Source organism: Martes martes (genome assembly GCF_963455335.1).
Source record: "Martes martes genome assembly, chromosome: 4".
Classification (NCBI taxonomy): Eukaryota; Metazoa; Chordata; class Mammalia; order Carnivora; family Mustelidae; genus Martes; species Martes martes.
The window spans coordinates 127,191,423-127,217,968 of record NC_137891.1 but is presented as its reverse complement, the minus strand read 5'-3'; the positions used below and the strand labels follow the sequence as shown (position 1 = coordinate 127,217,968).

The following is a 26,546-nucleotide window of genomic DNA, read 5'->3' as shown; positions in this document are numbered from 1 at the left end:
GATGTTCAAAATTGTTGTCATTAGAGAAACTAAACCACTTCACACCTGCTAGAGTGGCTATAATGTAAAAAATGGATAATAATAGGGGCATCTGGTGGTTCAGTGATGATCTCAGGGTCCTGGGATTGAGCCCCTGTTGGGTTCCTTGCTCAGCAGGGAGTCTGCCTCTCCCCCTGCTTGTGCACTTGGGCTCTCTCTCTCTCTCAAATAAGTCTTTTAAAAATATATAATAATTATTGGTGAGGGTGTGAAAAATCTTTATCATTATACATCACTAGTGGTAGTGGAACATAGTGTAGCCTCTTTGCCAAATAATTTGGCAGTAGGGCACTTGAGTGCCTTAGTTGGTTAAGCATCAACTCTTGATTTTTGGCTCAGGTCATGATTTCAAGGTTGGGAGATCAGTCCCCATGTTGAGCTCCACGCCCTGCTTAAGATTCTCTCTCCCTCCCTCCCAAAACAAAAATTTAAAAATTAAAAAAAAAAAACAAAACCAAAAACGTTAAACATAGAGTAACCATCTGGCCCTTCCTGTTTTAGGTATATACTCAAGAAAATTGAAAACATTAAAAAGTTCTACACAAATGTTCAAAGCAGCTTTATTCATGATAACCAAAAGTGGAAACAATCTAAATGTCTATCAGTTGAGGAAGGGATTAAAAATAGGAAGTGGTATATCTATATAGTTCGGCCATGAAAAAGAATGAAATACTGATACCAGCTACATCATAGATGAACCTTGAAAACATGCTAAGTGAAAGAAACCAGACACAAAAGGCCATATAGTATTTGTAAACATGAAGTTTCCTGAATTGGGAAACTCCAGAGCCTGAGAGTAGATTAGTTTCCAGAGGCTAGAGAGAAGGGGAAATGGGGATGACTGATGATGGGTAAGGGGGTTCCTGTTGGGGTGGTAAAAATATTCTGAAACTAAAAGATGGTGCTAATTGCAAAACCCAGTGAATATGCTAAAAAAAAAAAAACAAAAACCTTAATTGTATGCTTAAAAAGGATGAATTTTATGGTATGTGAATTATATCTCAATAAAGCTATTACAAATAAAAGATGTGATGTATATATATATATACACACACACATACATGCATACATACATACAATGGAGTATTACTCAGCCATCAAAAAATGAAATCTTGCCATTTGCAACGGTGTGGAAGTAGAGGGTATTATGCTAAACGAAATAAGTCAATCAGAGAAAGACAATTTTCATATATTCTCACTAATAGTGGAATTTAGGAAACAAGGCAGAGGATCATAGGGGAGGAGAGGAAAAAAATGAAACAAAACGAAGCCAGAGAGGGAGACAAACCATAAGAGACTCTTAATCTTAGGAGACAAACTGAGGGTTGCTGGAGGGGAAGGGGGTAGAAGAATGGGGTAAATGGGTGATGGACGTTAGGGAGGGCATATGATGTAATGAAAACACTGGGTATTATATAAGACTGAAGAATCACAGGCCTGTACCTCTAAAATCAGTAATATATTATATGTTAATTGAATTTAAATTTTTAAAATGTTTATTAAAAAAAAGAACAACAACACAAAAAGGGGCACCGGGGTGGTTCAATTGGTTCAGCGTCCAGCTCTTGATTTAGGCTCAGGTCACGATCATGATCTTCTGGTCCTGAGATTGAGCCCTGCATCTGGTTCACGCTCAGTGCTGAGTCTGCCTGTCCCTCTTGCTCCCCCTCTCCTCCAGCTCCCCACCCCACTTTCAGCTTGCACGCCAGCCTGTTAGTGTGCATGTGTGCACTTGTGCTCTCTCTCTCAACTAAATAAATAAAATCTTAAAAAAAAAAAAATTCAGGGGCACCTAGCTGGCTCAGTTGGTAGAGCATAAGACTCTTGATCTCGGGGTTGTGAGCTCAGGCCGCACATTGAGTATAGCGATTACTTAAAAAAAAAAAATCTTAGGCGCCTGGGTGGCTCTGTCTTTAAGTTTCTGCCTTCAGCTCAGGTCATGATCCCAGGGTCCTGGGATAGAGTCCCTCATCATGCTGCCTGCTCTGTAGGAATCTTGCTTCTCCCTCTCCACTACCCACTGCTTGGGTTCCCTCTCTCACTCTCTCTCTCTCTGTCAAATACATAAATAAAATATTTTAAAAATAATAAAATAAAGATGACTTCAAACTGTACTATTTTAAAAAAATTTTTAAAAATCCTAACAGAAGGAAAAAAAAAAAAACCGCTACCTGCTATTTAAATGGATCACCTGGTATTGAAAAATGAAAACCACTTCAAAGGTTTCTTGCTTAACTGGCTACTCTAGTGTTTGCAGTTGTTATGTTTAATGAATTGTCCGAAGACTGGAATTTCATCCGTGGTGTTGTTATGCTAGCCAGAGGTGCAGGACTATTTTTTAGTTACACAAAGTTCAGTCAGATCTGGCTATGAGAAAAAATTCCTTGGAATTGGCCAAAGTGAGATTGCAGTATTTTTGTAGAAAGTTTTACTTCATTTACAATCGTGAGTTCTAATACTTTTAAGCATTCTTTGGATGATTAAATCCTCCCCTTTTTTTCCCTCAGTGCTTCATCTTCAGTTACTCTTATTGAACTATAGGATACTGCTTTTCTGTGTAGCCTGTGGATTTAAACTGTTGAATTCAAATGCTTGTTATAAAGGTTTACTCGTTTTTTTAACTGAATTTTGAAACAAAGTGCAGTTAGAGCTCACTAGCTTTAAAATCTTAGAGTAATTTTTATGGTTTAATCAAATTGAGTATGTTTTGATGTTAGCAAGATCCTGTTTTCTATCTTTTATAGTTTTTCTTCTTTTGTCAGTGTCATCTGTTGTAACCCACTGTATTCTTAGCTTGCAGAACACAGGGAAGGACGGCATGCCTACAGTCTAGAGTCTCTCTGCCACTGCCCTTTCTATGAAGAAGCCATGCATTTAGTTGAAGAAGGGAAAATTTACTCAAGAGTGCTTAGGTACCATTTCAGTTTTGCTTTTGTTTATGAAAAAATATTAAGGTACTTGTGTAATATTTATTAAAGATGTTATGAGAATGGGGGGAAATGTCTTTTAGGCTCAAAAAATTTTTTTACACTTTTGTCATTATTGGAAAGACATGTGTTTTCTATTAAGGTCCTGAGGTTAAGCCTTACTTGAGTCCAAATTTGTAGTGGGTTTGATCTTGAATGCAGTTTAACAGTTGTCTTCCCTGTTTATTACATAGAACTGAAATGTTGGAGTGCCTCGGAGACAGTGATTTTCTTGCCAAACTTCACTGTATTCGACAGGCTTTTCAGGTATTTTGTTTAACATTAAGTGACTTCACCTAGCCACTCATCCCCACCCTCATGCTTTCGAGTCCAGCTGAATATAAACAGGACAACTCTTTGGTCTTTATTATCCTTATTTTTAATGGCAAGTATAAAATCTACTAAGTTTATTTTTCCTGCCTGCTATTTCCTTTCATTTTATTTGTTTTCATTTGTCTTTGTCCTCTGCCATGGCTTCCCAGGTCCACCATACTTTGTCAAACAGGGTGTTCTGATGCTGGAGATGGGTACAAATGGCTGCTTAAAATAAAAATCCTCTTATTAGCAATTAGTATGCTTTCTGGATTGTTTTGTATTTGAATCACTTCTAAAATCACTGATTTCCTAAAATGAAATAAGATCACTTAACAAAAAAATCATCTTTATTTTTCTATATTTTGGGGACTATATTATAAACATTTATTTTGGATTTTCTAATATTAAATTGAACAGAACTTAAATTCATACTTATTTCCCTTTAATCTTTTTTGATTATAGGTTTCTAGAGCTCCTTTTACGTTAGTAAATTACAACTTTCCTCTGTGGTCTACCTGCTGAAATAGTGCCACATGCAGTACATTGACTGTATTAGGGTCGTTTATGTGTAGATGTGCTGTAGAGTGAAATGTCCATTCAGATTAATTATAGGCTTCTTTTTTCTTTGGGGTTGGATGTTTTTTCAGGTAATACTTTCGGAAACAGCCAACAGGATATTCCTTGCTGAGAGTGGAAGGAAAATTTTATCAGCGTTAATTGTGAAGGCACGAAAGGTAAACTTGTTTTGTTGGCAAGTTTTTTACTGTTGTTTACTGGAGATTACCGTACATTACATTACAACACAATTGAATTTTTAACAGGAGAAAAAGGTTTTGTAGATTGTTGCAAAGGTTCACATATTAAAAGTAAATTACCCAAAGAGCACTGACTTCTACTTGGGTTGATTTAGTTTCTATGTATGAAGTCTACACTATTTTGGTCAAGTTGTTCCTCATACATTATTCCCAGTTTGCTGTAAAGTTTGTGAATGTCACGTGGGGATTATCATTAGATCTGACACTCTTATTTCTAATACCTCTTCACTTACCTCCCTCAAATCCTATTCAGTGAGGTTCCAGGAAATAGTGGAGATCTCAGAAATCTGGAAATACAAATTGAGCTGCCTCTTACTCTTACTCATGGGACTGAATGAGGCAGAGCAATCACAAGAACTTCATTAAGACTGTAAGGAACCACTTCCCTTTATGTAAGGTGTGCCCAGATGTTGAGAAAAAATCAAGTAAAACAGACCTTCCTTGAGCCATTTGAACACCTGGTTTTCTGACCCAATCCTTTTGAACCTCAATTACCTCATTTGTGTAATAGAATTATATTTATGGTACACTATGTCAGAGGGTTTATGATCATTAATTAAATGATAAGTGGGAAAGCACAATTTTTTTTAAGGTGCAAAATAAATGTAAGGTGATATTAACTACTTGTAATTCCCAGTGTGTATCTTATGTTGCTTTCTTGACCTTCCCGTGACAGATTAAACCCAGCGATTTCACCTAGCTTCCTCTGAGAGGAATGGAAATGCATCAAAACCATCACATAGTATCTGTTGTCACCAAGTTTTCATCTGAAGGACTGACCTAAATAGGCATATATATTTGATTATGACATTTTGCTTTTGACATTTTACTAATGTTCTTAGTCTGGGGTTCTGCCCAATGTTGGAACAACAAAATATCAGACCAAGTGAATATGACATACCTTGAAGATGTATTTTAATTTGTTACTTAATAGAATAAAGAGCTAACAAACATACTTGAAGAGTAACTCATTTACTTGGTAGGCTTGAGCCTTGTTATAAAGTTGAGTTGAGGATTAAAGTTTGTTTTCTTCTGCAGAATCCAAAGAAGTTTGAAGATGTTTTTGATGAAATGATCTATTTTTTAGAGCAGACTGATCACTGGGATAGTACTGAAATGGAACTTGCTGCTAGAGGAGTAAGTTTCCATTTCTTGTAATATTCATTCCCCTTAGTTATGTACATATAATATTTATATAATCTGAGGCCACTGTTTCCTTGCTCCTGTTAAATGACAGTAAAACCAATTATGTGGTAGTGGTTCTGACAGTCATAAACAATAGCAACCACAGTCTTTATACTTTGAGACGATAGTTGAAAATGATTGTTTTTTAAGCCTGTCCGTCCGTCCTTCCTTCTTTCCTTCCTCCCTCCCTCCCCTTCCTCCTTTCCTAGTTCCTTCTTTCTTCCTTCATCAGTAAGAAGGCCCTAGCAGAGTGAGTGGTGGCCTGTGCAGGAATGATTTTGAATGGGACAACAGACAGCTTAGAGGGGCCAGAGGATTGGCTACACAGGATTAAACAAATAATTAAATTTATTGAGAATAATGGGAGCCAGGTTTCTCACTCTCAGGGAAGGAAGATATAAAAAGCTAAGATTGGGGACGCCTGGGTGGCTCAGTTGGTTAAGCCGCTGCCTTCGGCTCAGGTCATGATCCCAGGGTCCTAGGATCGAGTCCCGCATTGGGCTCCTTGCTCGGCAGGGAGCCTGCTTCTCTCGCTGCCTCTGCCTGCTTGTGTGTACTCTCTCTCTCTCTCTCTCTGGCAAATAAATAAAATCTTAAAAAAAAAAAAAAAAAAAGCTAAGATTGGAGTAGGAGCTGTCCAGGTCAATTTGTAGTTTACTCTGTGTGTGTATAAAGATGTAGAAATAAATATAAAGGTTTGCATATTTAGAAGCATATGTGGACTTCCTAGTTCTGTTCACCGAGGGTCTGGGAGCAGCAGCACCTCAAAAGAAATTACTCCTAGTACACGGAGCTTAGCTTCTAAGTACCACTGTTCACTAAAAGGAACCTAGGACTCCTTGGAAAAATGGCTGATGTCAGCACCAGGATAGGGGAAGTATATGACGAGCCTGGAACATTTTGTTGTACCAGAAGCTTTTTTTTTTTTTTTTTTTTTTGTACCAGAAGCTTAAAGAACGAATTTGCAAGGGGCTGAAAGGCTTTCTAGGCAGAGAAAATCGTTGGTACAAAGACAGAAAGACATAATCTTTCTTTTTTTTTGGTGTTCCCTCACTTGGTGCAGGGATTGGTAACTAGTCAGTTGTGCAGGCCAGAACCCTGAGATTCACCCTTTACACCTCATGGTCCTTGCCTACCATATCATATTTATGTCTGAGTTTTGTCAGTTTTTTTAGTTTCTTCATCTTCTTTCTAATCCTGCCATTCTTTCTAATCCTAAACATTGTGCCTGAGCAACTACTCTTTCTCCCTGGACTACTTCAGAGTCTTTGCATTGCCAGATTCTCTGCTACTCCTCCGCTCTCTCCTCTCCATTCCAGTCTCTACACTACTGCCAAACAGTCTTCAAAAAAAATGCAGATCTGATCAGCCACCTCGCCTCTACCACTGCCCCTCCAAAATACTGGTTAAAATCCAAAATTATGAACATGGACCTAGCCCTTCCTGTTTGTGTCCAGCCACTTACCCCTGTGCCCTCTGCTGTAGGGTGCTACAGCACACCGTCCATGGTTTTCTTCAACTCAACACCACTGTGTTCCTTCTTACCTGAAACACTTTGACAAGTATTTCCATACCTGGGATGCCTCTGTCCCTAAAAAAAAGCCCTCTCTGACATCTAGTCTAGATTAGACTCTCTCCATCATAAGCTTTCATAGTCCCATGTCCTTTTGTCTTTACTGGGTTTATCACAGTTTATAATTGTGTGTTTGTGGCATTATCTTTTCCTGTTTGTTTTCCCACTAAATTCTAAGTGTCTCATTTGGTTGCCATGGAAGTGTGAGCACCTGGTACAGCATGTAGTACAACACGGTATGCATGGCTGAGTGAAGGAGCAAGAGGCTCACGATGTGGTGGGGAGGACAGGCAGATATCCCAGGAGCTGTAGAACAAAGTAGCTGGAGCTTGGCGGATACCATAATCAAAGCACGGACAAAGGACTCCGAGGATGCAGTGAAGGAGAGATTAATTTCACCTGAAGAGATCTAGGAAGGAAGAGCTGTTACATGAATTATAGTTTCTGATGGTGAGGTGTTTTCAAATTTGTCTCTCTTCCCCTTTTCTCGTCAGGGGTATAATCTGAGTCAACTATAAACACCCTGCTATTACAAAGCGTGAAGCACTGGTTCGGACTTTATTTCTGCTCTATGTAACAGTAATTTGTGTTTTAACTCATAATTTAATGCAGGTGAAAAACCTAAATTTTTATGATGTTGTTCTGGATTTTATATTAATGGATTCCTTTGAAGATTTAGAAAACCCACCCACTTCCATACAGAATGTAGTAAATAATCGCTGGCTGAACTCCTCCTTCAAAGAAACTGTAAGTGGTGGTTTACCTTTATCTCAGCCATTTAAATTTGATGATAAATGGTCAGAGCTGGGAAGAGCAATAAGATTTACTTATATATCTGCTTATAGAATGATTAGTGTGGAAACTGGGTTCAGTCTTTGATACTGGGATCAGATGTGTATGATACACAACATCTTCAGATGAAATTCCCTTTAGCTCTTCTGTCTGTCCCTACGCTGACCTGGAGGACCAGTGTTTTCTTCAGATCTCAGACTCAGGCTTCAGACCAGTTCATGCCTAACCAAATAACTAAACTGGCTCTGTGACTAACCTGAAATACAGCAGTTGTAAAAAGACAGTATGTATTTTTTAGAGGAAGATATGGAGATTTATGTTCTCAAATACTATAAAAAATGAGGGGAGGTAGGGGTACCTCATGGACTCAGTCCATAGAGAATACAACTCATGATATCAAGGTTGTGAGTTCAAGCCCTACCTTGAGTGTACTTAAAAATAAATTTTTTTTAAATGAAAGAAAAGGGGGAGTAGAAGAAATAGGCATATGCAAAAATAAAACATGTTTAAACTATATTCTATACTTTGAATGTTTTCAGTTTCTCTTGTTTTTTTGCACTAAGATCTCTATTTGACTTTTGTTGTTGTTGTGCTTTATTTAAGTGTGTACCCGGAAGGAAGTAGGTAAAATAGATATTCGTGCTGCAATAGAATGCCTTTAAAAAAATGTTCCAGCTGCCTATTTCACAATTATTTTGGAAATTTCTGATATTAAATTTTAAAGTGTTTTTAATAAATCCACTTTTCACTCAAGATATGTTTTAACCATAAAAGTTATATGTTCTCTCATTTCTTAACTGATTTGGCAAAGTGACCTTGATCAAAGTTGGGCCACGCCAGATTTCCTTAAGATCTACTTGGGTGTTTTAGTCCCTATCATTAAGGTTATATTTCTTAGTTTTTATTGGAATAAAACTGTTAGCTCTACTCATAACTATTTCCAGCAATACTATTCTTAAAGAAAAAAAAATACTACATTGTCTTCATTATTATACATAAAACAGCTATTGCTATATGTGTCTCTGTGTACACGTATTTTTATTCTTTTCCTATAGGAACAGAACTGAAGATTTCTGAGTTGAATTATAGTTAACCAAGTTTCAGAGCTCAGCTTTTTTCCTTCAGTGCCTTTGTATTTAATTTTAAAATTTATAAAAACAAAATACCATTATTATTCACAAATAATAGAAGGAAAAATGTTAATGTTTTGTACATTTTAAACCCATAAACCTATGAATTTCTCACAAAAATCATTCCTAATGCAAAGTCTATGAAGTCATAACTGTAAGTCTTGCTTCTTCTCCTTTGCATATATTTAGGCTGTGGCTTCAAGTTGTTGGTCAGTGCTGAAACAGAAAAGGCAACAGATGAAGGTAAACTTCATTATGCCTTGGACTTCTTCTTTTTTGGGTAATATGAGGCTCTTGTCAAAGAACCTGTTGAGTCAATTCTCAAGTGGGGGTGGAAGCTCTTGAAACCGTCCTTCAAGCTGGATGAGTGACTTACTGATACTGGGTTGGCTTCCCTGTTTTGAATAACGTCTCCCTCTTCCTTAACATTCTGTATAGTTCAGTAGAGCAGATTGAGGCATGCATGGGATTTCTTCCAGGTGAAAGAAGGTTTAGGGTTAGAAATGGCTCTGGAAGAATTTTTAAGATAACTGGGGACCATGTATAATGGTGAATAATTCTTGTTTAAAATGATTCCAGAGGACAACCTTCTCAGGTCCCCTCCCTCTTTGGGAGCTTTGTAGTCTATCATTCAATAAACTTAAAAAAAAAAAAAAAAAAAAAGATTCCAGAAACCCTGTGTTTTAAACAAGCTTTTCAAATGATGATTATGAACTCCAACATTTGGGAACCACTGGTTTGGGGCTAGGGAGCAGACTTGGAGACTTGGGCTTGATTCTCAGACTAGCTGTTCTGACCTCAGGCAAGTTCTTATCAGCTGACCTCCACTTCTGTTTGCAGAATGGAATTGGTGCCTACTCATAAGGTCGGTGTAAGGATGAAATTAAGATAATATTAACCAGGTTCATTTAAGTATAAAATGTAAAGTAAATATAAAAGTGAGCTTAATAAATAGTAGTTTCCATAATAATCATGATAATAATAACATTTATAACTTTATGTTTTCTTAGCATAAATCCTATACCTTAGACTAGTCTTCTGTCCATATCCACAGATTACCTATATGTCTCACCTCTTGGGGGGAACTATTTTCTATACCTGGAATGCCGTACTCTTTCCTGTGTATTTAAATATATTTTACCTCTTGTTGAGTTCAGCTCATGTTATTACTTGGGGAACATGTCTCTTCAGTTAGCTCATGCTAATGTCTTGCCTGTCTGAACTCTTACTTCAGTTAGAGTCTATGGGGTTTAGAATTTTAATATACGTAGAACCTCTCAGACTAATAACTTCGGTGCATCCTTCATAACCTTTTGGCTTTCACTGGTTAGCTATGTGTGACAAAGGACAGGTTTCTTAACTCCTTTGATGTATCACTTTCTACATGATTAAAATAATGTTAACATGGCCTACTTTTTCAAGAATGTTTTATTAGATTAAATAGAACCTAGCACTTTATCTGGAATATAACGGGTACTCATTAAATGGTAACTGCTGCTAGAGTATATGTATATTTTAAATCAAGGTTTAGAAGATGTTTTGGAGCCTGTAAAATAGGAAATAACCCCTCCAGGAGATAGAATCTTGAGGCATAGTTATCCCCAGTTGATGCTATATGACAAATCCCACAGGACGTTATTTAACAAGGGAAATTCAGAAAGTTATTAATAAACTTAGAGAGGTTCCTGAATTACAACTGTATGTATTACTATTACACAAGAAGAGGTAGTAATTACACAATTAAATGCTTCAATAATACCTGGTTCCTCAACTAAAAGGATTCTATTAAGCATATTTTTGTGCTAGTCATTTAAAAATCAGTTTGGTCTTTTTCAGGTAATCTAATTAAGTGATTGAGTGGAACTGTTTAATAGCTGAAACCATGGTAATCTCATTCATCCTAAGAATTATACTGCCAAAGAATACCATAGCATTCTTGTTATTGCTTGGTTGTAACACTCATATGATTACTTTTTTATGAAGTATTTTTATGAGGTGAAAAATGCCTTTAAGAAATAATGTTCCTCAGCACATTTGAAACTGTTGGCTAGGATATGAAAATTATATAAAACATTCTGTGACTCTAGAAGTTACTTGTAAGCTTATTCAGTTCCCTAGCAGGCTGGCTCCTCGTTCACCCTTGCTCTGTCCTCAGAAAGAGCTGATCTTACAATGGATAGCAATTTAAGTTTCTCTGCTAGAGATAGCTAATTTAAGAAAGTAAGAATAACTCGATTCTCCTTTACTTCCCAATAGATCCCAGATGGATTTTTTGCCCATTTTTATGCCATTTGTGAGCAGATCAGCCCTGTCCTCGCCTGGGGCTTTTTGGGTCCTAGAAATTCTCTCTATGATTTATGTTGCTTCTTTAAGGTATGTTCAGTCATTGAATCATCTCTTTTTTTCTAACTCGAAAAGTGGATGGAGACTTTATTCTGTTTTGTTTTTGCTTTTGTAGGAAAAAGAATGTTAGTGAAAGGTAAAGTTATGAAAGTCACTTAAATTCAGTGTTTAAACGCCAGTGGAACATTTATTATATAGATTTGGTGCTTTTTTCTGGAGTAGATGCAACAAGTCCATTCCTCTTATCAATTCCTTCTATAAAGGATGCGTGCTTTTGTGTGGCATTACCGTGTTACAGTCAACTTGCTGCAGACAGTTGTTCTTCACCTCTGGACTCTTTTGAAATGTTTAAAACAAATAATAATGTGCCTTGTTGCACATGTAGGCAATTTGGAAGTTAAGTTCTGGTTTAAGGTAACTTGAATGATAAAACCCCAGTTGTGAGAGATACCATGGGAGTTTAAGGTTGTATCCCAATGTCAGTGGTTTGCCAAAACACAAGTTACAGCTCCTTGCAGAATTTTCTGCGTTGCACAGTGCCAAGAAAAGTCTCACTATTTCATAGTCTTGAATTTAGGCTGAGTTTCAAGGAGCAAATAAAAGTAAACATCAGTATGAATTTGAAAGTTTTTGATGTTTAAAAGTTTGGATGTTTCATTCTATTCATTTAAAAAGTTAAATTATTATGTTTATGTGCTGTTAATGTAACATTTGTGTAAATGTTTAGGAAATAATTATCTTACTGTCATTCAAAACTGATCAGTTTTTGACTCGTGTTTTTTTGAACTCCCAAAATGTAATGTATGTGGGAAGAATTTGGGCTGGGAATTAAGTTTATCATGAATGAATAAACAGCCTCACTCTGGGCAAATCATGCACAGATCTGTCCTCCTTCTCTTCATCTATAAAATGAGGGGGCTTGACAAGTTCATTGCTAACGACTCATCCAGATTCAGAGTCAAGCAAATCTATGAAGTGTGCCTTCCTGGTACTTCCTAACACCTGATTTCTGTGGGATAGAAATTAAGTATTTCTGGTTTTTGTTGTTTGGAATTACTTCCCCCCCCCCCCATCGTGGCATAACAGCCTGTGACTTAATACATACAAGTAGGATACAACTTGTTTTAAAATGAATTTCAGCAAAAAAGAGTGAGATTTTGCCATTTTCAACAGCACGGTTGGACCTCCAGGGTATTATGCTAGGTGAAATAAGTCAGATAGAGAAAGACAAATGCCATATGATTTCACTTATATGTGGAAACCAGAAAACAAAGCAAATGAACAAAAAAAAATATGTAGGATGGTAAGTACAGAGAACAGACTGGTGGTTGCCAGAGAAGAGGGGATTGGGAGGATGGGCAAAAGAGGTGAAGGGGAGTAAGAGATATAAACTTCTAGTTATAAAATAAGTAAGTCACGGGGATAAAAAGTACAACGTAGGGAATATAGTCAATAATATTGTAAAAACATTGTATGGTGATGGGTGGTAACTACATTTACCATGGTGAGCATTGAGTCATGTGTAGATTTGTAGAATCACTGTGTTGTACACCTGAAACTAATAAAACACTATTTCAACCGTACTACAGTAAAAAAAATGAGTTTCAGCACAAGTATTAACTTACTGAAGTGAAATATCCTTCAGATCTTCCATCGGTTTGAGACCTGAAATTTTTAATTTTCATGTATCTTAAGTTTTTATATACAGAAAAATATACCCTTAAAACTTAAAAGTTAGGGCTCTTGGGTAGCTCAGTTGGTTAAGCAACTGCCTTCAGCTCAGGTCATGATGCCAGGGTCTTGGGATTGAGCCCTGCATTGGGCTCCCTGCTCAACAGGGAGCCTGCTTCTGCTTCTGCCCCTGCCCTGCTCATGCACATGTGCACACTCTCTCTCTCTCTCCTCTCACAAAAATAAATAAATAAATAAATAAAATCTTTTAAAAAAACAAAAACTTAAAAATTATAGAGGCGCAAAAAGAAAAATTACAGGGACGCCTGGGTGGCTCAGTCAGTTAAGTGTCCAACTCTTAGTTTTGGCTCAGGTCATGATCTCACGGTTGTAGGATCAAGCCCCAAGTGGGGCTTCACGCTCAGTGCAGAGTCTGCTTGAGATTCTCTGTCTCTCCCTCTCCATCTCACCCTTCCCCTGCTTGTGCTTTCTCTCTGTCTCTAAAATTAATAAGAAATAAAAGTTAACAGCTATTGGAAATAGTTTACTCTTGGGTCTTAAAGTAGTACCAGTGTTCAGAGGTAACACTGAAAATATCAATTATTGAGAAAGAATTAATTATAGCCCCTTACAGTGCTTTAGGGTTTACAGGCATTTGCCATAGATTTTTTTTTTTTATCTTCACGTCAGCCCTGAATATTATAAAGGACAAGTAGTAGTATCCCAGATTTTACAGAAAAAGAAAGTGAGACCTAGGAAAGGTTTAATCACTTGTTGAAGGTCCCTTTTCCAATGAGGTATGAGACTAACACTGGAAGTCAGGACTTCTGACTCCTAATTCAGTGCTTGTTACAATACTGGCAACTTTTTTTTTTCAAAGATTGATTTATTTATTTGACAGACAGAAATCACAAGTAGGCAGAGAGGCAGGCAGAGAGGGGGAAGCAGGCTCCCTGCTGCACAGAGAGCCCGATGTGGGGCTCGATCACAGGACCCTGAGATCATGATCTGGGCCGAAGACAGAGGCTTTAACCCACTGAGCCACCCACGCACCCCACAATATTAATAACTATTTAGATTAATATGATTTTGGTCTGATAGTGCCAATTTGTTTTGTGTTCATTTTCCAGAATCAAGTTCTTTTCTTTCTCAAAGACATTTTTGACTTCGAGAAGGTGCGCTATTCCAGTATAGAGACTTTGGCCGAAGACCTCATGCAGTTACTTATTCGCCGCACTGAACTCTTGACGGCCTATCTTGGAGCTGATGCACTGAGGCATACAAGTAGCTGTCTAAGTAGTCATGGTCATGTCATGTCCAGTGGCCTCTTGGAAGCCAAAGTGCAATAAGTACCATAAAAAACATACAGTTGGAATGTACTATGAAATAGTTAAGGTAACTATTGATTTTGTGCCATGTATTGTAAGGAATTGGGGGATATGGACTCAGGGAGGGAAGAGACATCTGGTAGAGTATGAGTGATCATACTGTATTTACACAGTTCTGTCATTGAATCCCTGTGTACTGTATCCAAAGTGACGCTTTCTAGTCTTTAGGTAATAATTTAAGTCTTGAAATGTTGTATATTTTAAAGAAATACTGCTTGAATTAAAACCAGTACTTGGGAGTTAGTTGATTTGTCTTCCTGAAGCTGTCTGCGATGTCCAGTATCATTTTCAAAAGCTCTGTTTTTATGCTTTGCACCTTGAAAATACACACTGTAGCCAAGACCTTCGTGGCCCCCTTATGTAAGGATATATTACTCCTAGTGTCAACAAATTTAACTTTGCCTGAAAATGTATTTTTCATTGTAAAGTTATTTATTCAATCAAGTTTAGGCAGTAGTGGTGTTTAATACGTACTGCTTACATTATTGCTCGTGCATTTGCTCATGTTTGAATCAAAGAAATTGTAATGGCTGAGTATCATTATAAAACATGTAAATGAATTGACACTGAGAAGTTTACAAGTTTATATTAGATTTGCTGCAGTTTCCAAAATATATTATTGTTGGTCCTATAAGTTAGAATAATGAGACTGAAGAAATTTCTTTTATCTTTTTATAGATTAGAGCAGTTTTCCCTTGAATGATTGATTAAAAAGATAACATTCATTAACTCTAAGAAGTTGTTAAGATTTTTTGTGTGTAGTTTTGAAACTATTTCCCAATATCTGAAGATACTAATGTGGATATAGTAAAATAGTTTCTAAGTTCTCTTCCTATAGAACTTATAGCACACTGGGAATGTGTCATATTATGCCCAATTTTAAAAATATTCATACTTTGATTCTTAGTGAGGTTTTAAAGGTTTTTTTCTCCCTGAATATAAAACAAAATATTTTTTAGTGGCATGGAAGTATATTTCATGTCCTTTATGGTAAATAAAAGAACAAATGGGTTGTTCATATGAGTAGGGTTCTTCAGAGTATATTAGATACATTCAGAGCTGTGTTGATTTTGTGTCTGAACCATATATCGCTTATTTAAAGTGGCTCACTCAGCATATCAAAACACTGGACTCGTTGATTTTGCTCCTAAGGTGAGCTTTATTTATTTCGGGAGGGAGTTACCCAGAAAGATCTAAAATATATTTTTTAAAAAATGAATTTTTAGATTAAAGTGCCTAGTTTCTGACGAATGAATAGAAAATGAAAAGTGAGGGAGAAAAGCATAATCTTTTAAGGTTTTAAATTTACATTTGTGCCACACTTATGTAATAATTAGTTACAAAATACGAGTTTCAGAATCTTTATGCTGTTTGCATGTATACTGTGTCCCATAATATGTGGGTTACAGAATTAAACAATATGAAATACTGCTCAGATATTTAGTTCCTGACATTTCTTACATATATTCTTAATTTTAACAATTGGCTATTCATAATTGTTATTATTGATGGAGGAATAGCATTAGAAGTATCAAAGCTAAAAATTGCATTATGTGTTGTTTTATTTTTTAATTCATATCTCGTACTTTTAGCTTCTTGTTGGGTACCATTGGCCTTGAATGATTCATACATGTGTGTGTGTGCACATGTGTTCCCATCACTTTGTAGGCAAGAGAGGTATTGTTTATATTTATCTTCCTGTTGGGGGTGGCTAAATGTTTTAAGCTGTGGTTTTATAAACAGAGCTGTAAGTAAACTTAATTACTTTTTTATTTGAGGAAGATATTATTTGAAATCTATTTTGAAGAATTGCACTATTTAATAATGCTGCTACTACATAAGGTAATTCTGGGGAATTTATTTCATCAGATAAGATGAATCGCTTTCCAGAAGGTGGGTTTTTTTCTCTTTTACACTTCTCCTTTAAAAAAAAAAAAAAAAAAAAAAAGTTGCCCTTATTCAAGTGGTTAGTTTGTCAAATTCAATGTTTGAGTTTGATTCGTTTCTGGTCAGTTATGTAGCTACTACTTCAGAAAAATGCTTTCTTTGTGGCCTTTGACAGAAGAAACAAGAGTGACCGAATAGAATTTCAGGGTAATTAGTATAGGTAAAAAAAAAACCTCTGTTTTATAAGGGAAGAAACTTGAACTTTTTAAAAGAAACATCTCTTTAAAATGGTTCTGACCACAGCAGACGTACTTAAGACATATGTACCAATTTCAGCTTGCCTTGAAATTGGGTTAAACAACTAAAGCAATGTTAAAAAAAAAAAAAATGATTAAACTAGTCTAGAGCTTTTTAGGAAAAAACGCTGTTAGACGCATGCTGGTACAGTCGGAAAACTGCCATTGCCACCACCAGTCCTACTACCGTCCCTTTCCCTGTGTATGTGATAATCAGAGGGCCTTGAGTTCATCCTGAGAAAATGTTTTTTTCCTCTCGTTTTCTGGAAGAGAAAAGATCCGTGTTCAGGTGATTTATGTTTGGTAACTTTCTTTCTGTTTTGGTTTCTCTATGTTTTTGTTCAACTAAAAGGCTAGTTATTTCTTCATTTAAGGCTTACAATATGTTTATAAAATGTCAAAATGAGATTTTTTTAAAAAAAGAAGCCAAGAGTCTCATATGGTTATAGTCAGCTCCAAAAAAGTTTCTCTCATAAAATAATACTTTTATTTGGATCCGTTTATTTTTATTCTGTTGTTAAATTACCTGGCTTTATAAAAAATATTTACAAACTTTTTCTTGCCTTAAAATGTAACATTTTCACACCTGAAACTAATGTAACATTGTCAACTACACTTCAATTAAAAAAAAAAGTCACATTTTCTGCTTAAATGATTACCTAAAGAGCGATTATTTGCATCACAAAAGAATTTAGTTTATTATTCCTTTAAACCTATTAAATAGGAATGCCAAAGTAACATTTGATACACTTCTCTGTGACCTTTCATAATCAGAAATTTTAAATTATGTTCATGACAATTTGTCTTTATTTTAATGTGAACACATATTTGGAATATACATTTCAAAGTGATTATAAGAATTAGGCTGAATCCAGATCTTCTGTTTTTTGCTTGGATCAGTTACATCTAGAAATTTCTCTGCAAGTGAGACTTAAGAATTTGTATAATCTGTGATTAATGGAAATAATGGAAATGGGCATTCTTTGTTCCTAGTGATTCTGTTATATTATTGTTTTGCTTAGTTTGCAACAACCATGTATTGTCCTTACTTGGCTGATTAGTAAATGTGTCTATTTCCTAAATGTAGGGATTGTACTTATTAATTTATGTAAAGGTGAAACACTACAGTAGCGGGGAAAAAATAGCACTGGCTCTTTAGCTAAAATAAGCACCGTAACATGGATGTATTTCTACTACTGCCAAATAAAATAGTGATGGTACATTTTACTGATGTATTGAGTGTTTTATACAATGCTTATATGCATATTTGCAAGATCATACTGGTCTCATCAGACCCCGTCCTATGGGAGCTCGTGGTGTGGTGGCCGTAAGACCACATACACAGGCACAGAGAACACCAACGACTGCAGAACTGTTGGAATCAAGTGCCAAAGCACATGTCTTCTCTGGATGAAGTGGGAGAAGGGACAGTTCTGTGATGAGTGAAGCCAGAATACTTGTGTTTTAATTAATAAAGTGTTTGGGTTGGGAATGCCATCAAGCACACTATAAACTTATCTAATTCATGTTCGTGCATCTGTCCCTATTCAGACCTCCTGCTTCCCCCCACTTCCTGGTCAGAGCCCACATACATTTAGTCAAGGAGAGGGGATGCTGCTGGGCTGGCCCTGGGGGCACCAGATAGCGCAGCGGCTTTCCTTGCACGTAAAAACAACCCAAGGCACACAGTCTGCGGGCATTCTTTGCAGCGAGGAGACGGGGCTGGATGTGGACGGGAAGCTGGAGCAGCACCTCAGCCGCATCTTTTGTTTTCTGTGTCGCCTACCATCCTCCAGGCTGTCCCATGCCATCCTCTTTGATCCCACTCCCCGAATATCATGTTTTGTGTATTTTAAACATCTCTGGGTTTCAGGGCGCCTGGCTGGCTCAGTCGGGAGAGCATTGGACTTTTGATCTCGGGGTCATGAGTTCAAGCCCCATGTTGAGTGCAGAGATTATTTAAGTAAACAAATCAAAAAAACTTTAAACATTTCTGAATTTTTAGATATGTTTAAAATACGTCTCAAGCAAAAAAAAAAAAGGGGGGAAATGTTTATAGCAGCAATGGCCGCAGTCGCCAAACTGTGGAAAGAACCAAGATGCCCTTCAACGGACAAATGGATAAGGAAGATGTGGTCCATATACACTATGGAGTATTATGCCTCCATCAGAAAGGATGAATACCCAACTTTTGTAGCAACATGGATGGGACCGGTAGAGATTATGCTGAGTGAAATAAGTCAAGCAGAGAGAGTCAATTATCATATGATTTCACTTATTTGTGGAGCATAACAAATAACATGGAGGACGTGGGGAGATGGAGAGGAGAAGGGAGTTGAGGGAAATTGGAAGGGGAGATGAACCGTGAGAGACTATGGACTCTGAAAAACAATCTGAGGGTTTTGGGGGGGGGAGTGGGAGGTTGGGGGAGCCAGGTGGTGGGTATTATGGAGGGCACGTATTGCATGGAGCACTGGGTGTGGTGCAAAAACAATGAATTCTGTTACGCTGAAAAGAAATTTAAAAAAATTAAAAATTAAAAAAAAGGGGGAGTGATGCCTGGGTGGCTCAGTTGGTTAACCATCTGCCTTTGGCTCAGGTTGTGATCCCAGGGTCCTGGGATTGAGTCCCGCATAGGGCTCTCTGTTGGGGGAGGAGGGAGAGTCTGCTTCTCCCTATCCCCCTCTCCCTGGCCTGTGGTCTCTCTCTAATAATCTAAAAATAATAAAATAAAATAGGTCTCTACAAGCATCTCAATGTCTTATTGTTATATTATTTGTAGGGCTTTGCTGGAAATCTCTGTTAACTCATTTGGTTCATCCACCGTCTTCCTTACTGTTCTTATGCCACTTTTGACTTTTATTATGTAGTATTTCTTTTCATACCAGGTATTCTGTGATACTTTACCCCGCCACCTCTTCTCCTTTAATCTTGCTCTCTTCTCATGCTGCTGACATCTTTGATCATGCTGCACAGTTCTCTTGTCTGCTAAGGTGTTTCTGGTTCTTTTTTTTTTTTCCTACCTCTAAGTAACCTTCATCTTTTGTGCGGGGAAGGACTGAATTCCAGTACAGAAGAGAAAAGCAAACCTTCCTACGACACTTTATTCTTTACTTGAAAGCCACAGCAAAGTAGTGGGTACATCAAATACCACCTCAGTGTTTTGCTTTTAACAGTCTCTTACGTGTGTCACAAAAGCCTTCCACAAAGTACATTTATATATAGGAGATTACAGAACTTTTATAATTTGCTACGTTTGAAATAATACCATAATGCTTGAATACAGAGAAGCACTTTGACATTTGCAAGCACTTGAAATATATGATTTCCAGAACTTTGCCTTTTTTTTTTTTCCTAACACTGCGATAGATAGGCCCACAGACTTTAAAAAGGACTGGATCCTTAATGTGGTAGGGGGTGGCTAATTTAAAAAAGTAGGTTAAAGCAGGTGTGTTTGTTATCCACTGCTGCATAACAAATTATACCAAAATTTAAGCAGCCTGCAACAACAAATATCTGGCACAGTCACTGAGGGTTAGGAATCTGGGAATGGCTGTTTCCGGTTGTTCTGACTCAGGGTCTCTCCTGAGTTTGCAGCCATTTGAAGGTCTGACCAGGACTGGAAGATTTGCTGTCAAGATTTGCATACTCACATGGCTATTGTTGAGGATGGGAAGGGGCGATAGGTCCTTGCCATGTGGGCATTGTAACAGAGCTGCCTGAGTCTCTTTAAAACTACTGCTGAAAGGACACCTGGGTGGCTCAGTTGGTTGAGCCACTGCCTTCAGCTCAGGTCATGATCCCAGGGTCCTGGGATCCAGGCCCACATCGGACTCTACTCAGCAGGGAGCCTGCTTCTGTCTCTGCCTCTGCCTGCCGCTCTGCCTGCTTGTGTTCTCTCTCTCTCTCTGACAAATAAATAATCTCTCTCTGACAAATAAAATATTAAAAAAAATAAAAAAAATAAAACTACTGCTGGCATCTCCCAAAATTGAGTAATCCAAGAGGTTTCAAGGCAAAAGACACAGTATCTTTTAATAACCTAGACTTGGAAGTGACTTACCATAGTGCCATGCTAACATAGCATGTTATGTTGATCATACAGACCACCTTTTGACACAGTGTGGGAGGAGATTACACAAGAGTGTAGATATTAAAAGGTGGGATCATTTGGGGTCATCTTAGCGGCTCGATGCCACTGCAAGGAATGACAGTACACTCTGGAGTTAAGGTAGACCTTTTTCACTGGGCAGCCTTGATGTAGGGTCAAGACCTTTGCTTGGGATATGGATCCACTCGGTATTCTGAGATGTCTTTGTTGTATAAACTACACCACTAAATCATCATCTGGGATCTCCAGTTTCCCTGACTTACGAAGGAGAAAAAATTTAGATGAAAAGCAATGGATGCCGAGTCCCCCTAGTTTTTGTAATTTTGTACCCAATTTTATACTTTTGTCTTCCCACATCTAGCTTGATGATAATTTTTATATTGTTTACCTTTATCAAGTCTTCAAAACTTTCATCCTAGCTTTTATAAAACCATAACTCATTCTGCCTTTATCGCTCTTCCTTTTGTAGTGTTGATGTCATTTCAAGAGCACACAACTGATACAATCAAGGTGAAGAACAAACCCAAGTGACTCAGGATAGGTATATGAGGAATGTTCGTACACACTGGCGAATCTTGGATTTCCCATAGCCTTAAACTTAGCATGTCCCGAACTGAGCTCCTGACTATAGCTGCTCCGCCTCCTCCCGCCAGTCTTTCTCATTCCAGGAAATGACAACTCTATTCTTCTACTCCTCAGGCCAAAAACTTGGTCCTCCCATCGCATGTTCAATCTGTTGCCAAAATCTCCCAGTTCTACTTCTTAAAATGGACCAAGAAAAAGAAAGTGCCAAGCACGTATCCTCACAGGCATCACTGTGGTCCAAACTCCCATCACCTGCCAGCCCAGTTATTTTGGAAGCCTCCCAGATGGTCTCCCCGCTTTATTTAGTGTATTTGCAGCACATCAACCAGAGTGAACATGTTAAAAATATGTCTGATCATGTCACTATTTTGTTCAAAATCACCATGGCCACCCATCTTAAAGGCCAAAGTCCTTCCAATGTTGGGCAAAAGGGTTCTCTACCAGCTGTCTCCTGCCCCACTCCGTGTCCTCTTTCCCCCTTGGCCTGCCCAGCTTCACCTGCACAAGCCTCCTTGCTCTTCCTAGAACATGTCAGGATCCTCTTCGGGGTTTCTATATCTCCCCCCTGGACCCCTCTACCCCATGTATTTCCAGATATTTACATGATTCATGTTCTCATGCATCTCCAGAGATTTACCTAGCTCACCGTCTCACTTTCCTCAGGACTGATTTGTATATATGAGGCTGTCTCCAGCCACGCCATCTACAAGAACAGTATCTACCTGCCCCATTCCCAGCATTCCCTGCTTTCACTGCTCTGGATTTATCCATTGAGCATATCACTAAGTACATAGTTTATTTGCTCATTGTCCGCCCTCTTCCACAAAATGTCTCCAATACGATGGCAGAGCTTTTTATTCGTTTTGTTACTGCTGTATCCTCAGTATCTAGAACTGTGTATTTGTTCAATGAATGAATGAATGAATGAATGATGGATTGGTGAGAGAAGAAATAGGCCTTGCATGCTGTGGGTAGCTATCAGAGTTTTGTAGGAAGAATGGAGCACTCTGTTTAAATCTGGTGATTCCACTGAGTGGATGTCCCTTAAGAGAGCTACGCATTTCTTTTAAGTCATACAAATAAATGTATCCTTCGAAGTTGAAAAGTGTCGGAGGAAAGGGGAAGAATGAGAGTTTATAATACGGGACACTGGCACAGACTGGGAGTGAAAGGAGAACTTCTCTGAGAAAGCAACATTCAAGTAGACAGCGAATACCGAAGTTAGGTAGGTAGGGAGTGGGGGAAAGAGGATTTCATGCAGAGAGAATAGCTTGTGCAAAGGCCCTGAAGCTGAAAAGTTCCATGAACTAAAGAGGGTCAAGATGATGGTATTGAAGGGAGCAAGGGGGCAGGGTGAGCTAGGTCACCCAGGTCACATGTCTGTATTAGATTAAGTTTAAATAGCTGTTTTAATTACCAATCTGGAACTTTTCTTTAATGGAAGAATGAATAGCTTACACCTTTTAAAAGAATTTCCATCCCGAGTAAATAGTGTATGTGGCTGGGGTGGAGAAGAGGAGTTAAAACTGAGAGTAGAAAGCCTTCTCAATACCCTGAGAATATAACCTGAGCACCACTGTCTGCCTAGAACTCGAAGTTGGAAGTGGGTGTCCCTGGTGGATTTCTGTGGATGCTAGTTCAATTTGAATTTTTTTTTCTTTCATGGATATTTTATTATTTATTTTCTGCCTGCAGCGAAGAACTGAAGATCTCCCTAACCAGAAAAATTCCCCCTCTGGATAAGCATTTCAGGTTTTAATATGGGTTGTCTGATGGGTTTAAATGACAGGCTGGTGGTCCAGGTTGAAAAGGCCCATGGGTGCTAATATCCGCAGGTGTCTTTATGTAGGTTTAGAAGGACCGGAGACGATTTGCTTTCAACTAAAGAAACGTGGAAGATTATGTAAGTATTACTTGTTTTTAGGGTGGTGGTGGTGTTTTTTTTAACCTCCTCTCCTCCCTCCCCCTTCTCGTTCCACTCTCCTCTATCACCACTCTCCTTGGAGTTAAAGAGCAGAGCCAAGAAAAGGACAGCCCCAGACAGATGAAATGGTCCCCGGACTGCTGCCCTATGGCCTCAGCAATAAAAGAAAAACTGGCCAAAGGTCATGCTTTGGATGAAGATAAGGTAATGAGTGGCTCAGCATCTTGGTTAGAAACCAGGACGGGAAGAGTCACTGAGAGAAGTGGGCCCCAGGGCAAACCGGCTGTGGGTGTTGGGGAGCCAGCTCCAGCCCATCCATGAATCCCATTCCAGTATCACTCCCTTCCCACCGGGGAGGCGGCCTTCCGTCCCCGGCCCCCGCCGAGAGGTGGAGGCAGACCCCTTGTGAAAGGCTCCACGACCCAGAGTCGGGCGACACGCAGGTTCTGGCGGAAAGTTGGCAGCCACCGCCCCCTCTCAGGTCTCCCTCCCCGACACCCCACCCCTCTCCGGGCGCTACGGCGGAGGTGGGGGTGGGGGGAACTGGCCTAGTGTTCTGGAACAGCTGCAGCCGGCGCTGGGCCCGCCTGGAATGCGGGAACAGGCTGCGCACCAGGACTTTTATGGAAACTTGCTGGTGGAGACGGCGGCGGCGGCGGCGGCAGCCAGAGGGCTCCCAGCGGCCGGAGCGGCAGCGGCAGCGGCCCGAGCGCCCAGACCCCCGCCCACACCCAAGCGCAGGACGCGCACAGCCTCTCTGCGCGCATCGAGGACCCTAGCTCGTCGCCGGCTCCTGGCGGGTGAGAGGAGTCGGGGAACGTGGGGCGTGGGCGGCGGCGGCGGACCGGGAGGGGTCGGGGCCGCCGCGGGGGCGGGGGCCGCAGGGAGACGCGCCCCCCTCCCGGCTCCCGGCGGGGCTGCGCCGCAGCACCCGAGCGCGCGGGGCTGCAGCCAGCTAGGGCGGCGCGCCCGGCCCGGCCCGTCCTGCGGGCTCGGCGGGGTGGCGGCCCGGGTCTGCGCGTCTGGTCGCGCGAACCGGCCTTTGGCTCTGGCGGCCGTTCCCTCGCCCGCCGCCCCTGCTTTCAGCTCCCCTCGCGCCCGGTCGGCCGAGTTGCGTTCGGGCGCTTTCTCCACTCCTGCAGGGAAGAGCCCCCAGCGAGCGGCGTGGGTGCAGTCCCTTCGCTCTACCCTTGGGGTCCAAGCGGGTATAAAGTTCAGTGTCGTCCCCCACCCACCACGTGCCCCCGGCGCGGTCTCTATCCCGCGATGCCTGATGTTTTTAAGAGAAATCTTTTCCTGGTCTGCCCCTGCGGAGGCTGGGGAGTAAAATGTGCTTTAACAGCCTACCATCTACCCCCTCCCTCCAAAGTACGTTTTGGAGGCGATTTTGTCCGAGGTGGGATGTTGGGGTGCGCGGCTACAGTTGGAAGTGGGAGTGCATGACGTGGTCACCTCCTGAGACCTCCCTTGTCCCTGTGCGTTTTCAAAATGCGAAGCCATTCCAACTGTTGATAAACTGTGAGACGCTCTACGGTGCTAAAAATGTACTGGCATTTGTAAGGAAAATAACCAAGTTCAGAGGTCAGTTGATTGTCGCAGTGGTTTCCAGGGCTTCGTTTTATATTTAAGGTCCATAGGCGAACAAAGAGAGTTGGGGGGGAGGGTGCGGTGGAGAGAGAGCGGGAACAAGGTAAAAAATAGCATAAGGAGATGTCCTAACAAAATGTCTGTCCTAGGGAAGGAGGCAGGTAGAAAAATGAAGTGAGCCGTAAGAAAGAAATAGTTCCACGAGCAAAGCAATGGCAGCATCATTCATCAGCTCAGTTTTGTTAATGAATTCATGTAACAGGCCCATTGGCCTGCGAGTCACAACATAGCTATGTGTTGGGCAGTAACATTAAGTAAACCTGAGTATTTATACCATCTTAGTCACACGTCATTAAGTGAACCTCATTATTCCCCCCCTCCAGTCCTTGTACAGCTTAAATTACTGCCATCAGAAAACTCAGACGACACAGGAGTCTCTGAAATTCTTTTGACTTTGAGGTGTGCAAAAGTGGAAAAATGCATCATCAAATTGAGCGACAGTTTTCTGGGGAGATGTGTTTAATATAAATGAAATTCTGTTATTTAATAGAATTAGTTAAGATTCATACTTACAGGTATTAGCCCCCTATTTTTGAAACTTTTTTATATTTTGACTGAAATAATTTAAATAAAAATGTGGGGAATTGTGTATTTTATCTGCAACAGCTTCCTTAAGGAGCCCTGAACAAAACCCACAACAAAATTCTTTTAAATCCCGTTTCCCTCAATACAGTATTGGTGTAATTGTTTTAATGGAAGATTCACATTTCTAAAACCATTTCAGGCGGAACTGTAGTGAATAGCAATTTTTCTTGCTCACCTTCAATGGAATCTGTGCTATTTTTGAAAATTTGGTATGTAAGACTGATCATTGTCAAAATGTATGTCATCTTGAGATGACTATATTTAGCATCAACAAAAGAATGCCTTATCTAGGCTTTTGAACAGTATTTTTCCCCTGAAATTACACTTAAAGTATTTAGGTTAGGGTTTCATTTGTGAACAGAATGAAAACTGAGTATGTATATTTGGAAGAGATTAATTGGGGATTTAGATTGCTTAGAACCAAAGTGACCTAAAACTACATACTTCATTTAGGGAAAAAAAAAACAAAACCCTACTGTTATTTTTAAAACACCATAAAGGCAAATAAAGGTATTGTTTAAATAAAAACCCATGCCTATAAGAAAGAAAACAGTGCAATAAATGTAGAAAAGTAGACAGGGAGATGTCTAAAAGTTTTTTATGGAAGAAAGGACTCAGTACATTTTATAGTATGTAGGCCATATACACACAAAAAATAACTTGGTAGTCTACTTTATAATTTAGAGGGAAAATGACCTACAGCATTCTTTTTTTTTTTTTAATATATTTTTTTATTTAACAGAGAGAGAGATCACAAGTAGGCAGTAAGGCAGGCAGAGAGGGGGGTGGGGCAGCAGGCTCCCTGCTGAGCAGAGAGCCTAACAGGGGGCTGGATCCCAGGACCCTGAGACCATGACCCGAGCTGAAGGCAGAGGCTTAACCCACTGAGCCACCCAGGCGCCCCGACCTACAACATTCTTAATAACTTCACCTATTTCTGTTCTTTAATCAGTTTGTGCTCTGTATCACCTGTGTAGTTTCTTTCATGTTCTCTTCTGGTTTTGTAATTGCAAAATCACATATTACTTACATACACTTGGAATTGTTATATTTTCTCTTTCTGTTTAAATATTCAGTGCTTGTTTGGCCAGACTTAGGGTGGTGTACTTTCTACTCTCTAAGATGAGTGGATTTTTACCCTGAAATCCAACTTACTTAACTTCTAGTAAAATTTGTTTTGTTTGTTTGCTTGTTCTAAAGTTAATATAACCATATTGTATTTATGGTTAAAAGTGATCAAGAATGGAAAAGGGGACTTCCAAAACGGGACACATATACTGTTAGTGTTTTGATA

The 26,546-nt window shown here is 39.3% G+C and overlaps 2 protein-coding genes across 4 annotated transcripts in view; both read left to right on the top strand.

The window, feature by feature from the left end:
* Nucleotides 1–16,142, top strand: part of MIGA1 (mitoguardin 1) — a gene marked incomplete at its 5' end in the record, with an annotated part of 98,696 nt that extends 82,554 nt beyond the window's left edge. For both annotated transcript variants that reach the window (XM_080802823.1, XM_080802822.1), the window contains 8 exons: nt 2,833–2,951; nt 3,200–3,272; nt 3,968–4,054; nt 5,174–5,272; nt 7,506–7,640; nt 9,005–9,058; nt 11,072–11,188; nt 13,960–16,142. In XM_080802823.1, the coding sequence (XP_080658949.1) occupies nt 2,833–2,951; nt 3,200–3,272; nt 3,968–4,054; nt 5,174–5,272; nt 7,506–7,640; nt 9,005–9,058; nt 11,072–11,188; nt 13,960–14,178 (903 nt within the window). In that variant the 3' untranslated portion in view covers nt 14,179–16,142. The remainder of the gene's footprint in view (nt 1–2,832; nt 2,952–3,199; nt 3,273–3,967; nt 4,055–5,173; nt 5,273–7,505; nt 7,641–9,004; nt 9,059–11,071; nt 11,189–13,959) is intronic.
* Nucleotides 16,143–23,104: 6,962 nt separating this feature from the next.
* NEXN (nexilin F-actin binding protein) overlaps nt 23,105–26,546 on the top strand; it is a 50,991-nt gene continuing 47,549 nt past the window's right edge. Inside the window, exon 1 of one of the 2 annotated variants that reach the window (XM_080802323.1) lies at nt 23,105–23,820. Coding sequence is in view for 1 of the 2 variants with exons in the window: in XM_080802322.1 (XP_080658448.1) it covers nt 23,141–23,224 (84 nt within the window). In the remaining variant the exon portion in view is untranslated. The remainder of the gene's footprint in view (nt 23,821–26,546) is intronic. The other variant, XM_080802322.1, reaches the window with a different exon arrangement.